Consider the following 1,947-nt stretch of genomic DNA (forward strand, 5'->3'; position numbering starts at 1 on the left):
TTATTAAATGCTTCATTATATTCAGTCGGTGACAGAGTTTTTTCGAAAACTATACTCTTGTCTTTACATTTTCTTATGAAGCGGAACATATAAGCGAACACTCTCAGCAGTTTCAGGTGTGACGAGAATCCCTCGATGACGTCTAGCAAATCGGAAGTTTGCACCGCAGCGGTCAGTCCGACCACAGTCTTCCTTGATTCCTGCCGCAAGACTTCCTCATCCGGTTCGAAATGAACATTTTTGGGCCAGTTCTCCTCCTCGTCCTTCAGAAATTGAGGTCCCGTAAACCAGATAGACTGTCCAATTTCGTCGACGTCACAACCTCTAGACACTATATCTGCTGGGTTCTGCTTAGTTGGAACATGCCGCCATGTAGCGTGTCCTGACCATTCCTGAATCTCCGCAACCCTGTTCGAAACGAATGTCGACAGCGACGATGGATGAGATCGGATCCAATGGAGAGTGACTTCCGAATCCGACCAGTAAACGATTCGCTCGATAGGGACATTTATCAGCGGTTTGATTCTCTGGCAGAGATCTGCGAGAAGGTGAGCGGCACATAACTCAAGCCTTGGGAGCGTTTTTGTCTTGAGCGGCGCTACTTTCGACTTTGAAGTCAACAACGATACTTTGTAACCTTCGGCAGATTTGCTACGAATGTAGACGCAAGCTCCATAGGCTCTCATGGATGCGTCGGCAAAGGCATGTAATTGCACCGGTGACATCGGATCGGTATGCACAAACCGAGGAATAGCTATCTTATCTAATTGAGACAAGGTGTTTTTTAGCATATTCCATGCCGTTTCTAAATTCAGTGGAATTGACTCATCCCAGTCTAACTTCTTAAGCCACAGTTCCTGCAATAGGATCTTTCCTTTTATTATAATGGGACTTAATAAGCCGAGGGGGTCAAACAGCTTGGATGTCACCGATAAAATGTTCCGTTTTGTCGCTCGGAGACCCATGACAGAATCGTCAATTTTAAATTTGAAGGCATCTTCGCTAGGCAACCAAGATATTCCTAACGCCTTAGTTGACTCTGAGTCCGAGATAGGTATCGACTTAACTGTGCTCTCAGATGCAGTGACCTCAGGTGAGTTTGAAAACCACTTTGTCAATTCAAACCCAGCTGTTTGAAGAACCTGAGACACTTCAGACTTGATTGTCAGTAGCTCCTCTACGCATGCAGCACCAGTTAGCATGTCATCGACGTAAAAATCGGATCCAATTACGTCGGCAGCTCTAGGGAATGAAAGTTTCGCAGATTCACTCAACCTTTTTAAACACCGAATAGCAAGAAAAGGGGCTGGTCCAGTACCATATGTAACGGTGTTGAGCTTGTATAATCTCAAGGATTCAGAGGGGTCTCTTCTCCACACTATGAGTTGAAACTGCCTATCCGCTTCGTTAACCATCACTTGGCGATACATCTTTTTTACATCGGCAGTCAGGGCATACCTGTGCAGCCGGAAGCGGAGTAGAGTGGAGTACAACTCTTCTTGGATTGTCGGTCCCACCATCAAGATGTCATTTAAGGCCACCTGAGTCGACGTTTTGCACGATGCATCGAAAACAACGCGCAACTTTGTTGACGTACTCTGGGGCCTCAACACACATTGATGGGGAATGACATAATGTGGAGTGGAAGGAATTTTGTTGTCTGTAGGCGACATATGACCTAAGGCGAGATATTCTTCCATAAATTCCAAATACATGGTCTTTATGTCAGGATCTCGAGACAACCTTCTCTCAAGCGACAAAAACCGCCGTTTTGCAACATCAAAAGAATTGCCTAACCCCTTAGGGTCAGATTTAAACGGCAGCCTTACTTCAAACCGACCTGATGGCAATACCTGAGTAGTCTTCCTGTAATACTCTTCACATAATTTGTGCTCAGGCGACAGAATTTTCTTAGGATTTGGCATTTCCTCCAGTGACCAAAATTTT

At 45.2% G+C, this 1,947-nt stretch overlaps 1 protein-coding gene across 1 annotated transcript; it reads right to left on the bottom strand.

The window, feature by feature from the left end:
* Window positions 1-67: 67 nt before the first annotated feature.
* On the bottom strand, window positions 68-1,520 carry LOC147644677 (uncharacterized; the record flags this gene model as incomplete). The annotated part of the gene is made up of 3 exons (XM_086825840.1): window positions 1,143-1,520; window positions 638-857; window positions 68-538 (listed from the first exon to the last, which is right to left on the bottom strand). Coding segments are annotated over exons 1-3 (1,069 nt in total), but the record flags the coding sequence as incomplete, so codon positions are not given.
* Between the last annotated feature and the right edge of the window lie 427 nt (window positions 1,521-1,947).

Source organism: Drosophila serrata, unplaced genomic scaffold (genome assembly GCF_035046125.1).
Source record: "Drosophila serrata isolate PLE 108 unplaced genomic scaffold, ASM3504612v1 contig_116, whole genome shotgun sequence".
Taxonomy (NCBI): Eukaryota; Metazoa; Arthropoda; class Insecta; order Diptera; family Drosophilidae; genus Drosophila; species Drosophila serrata.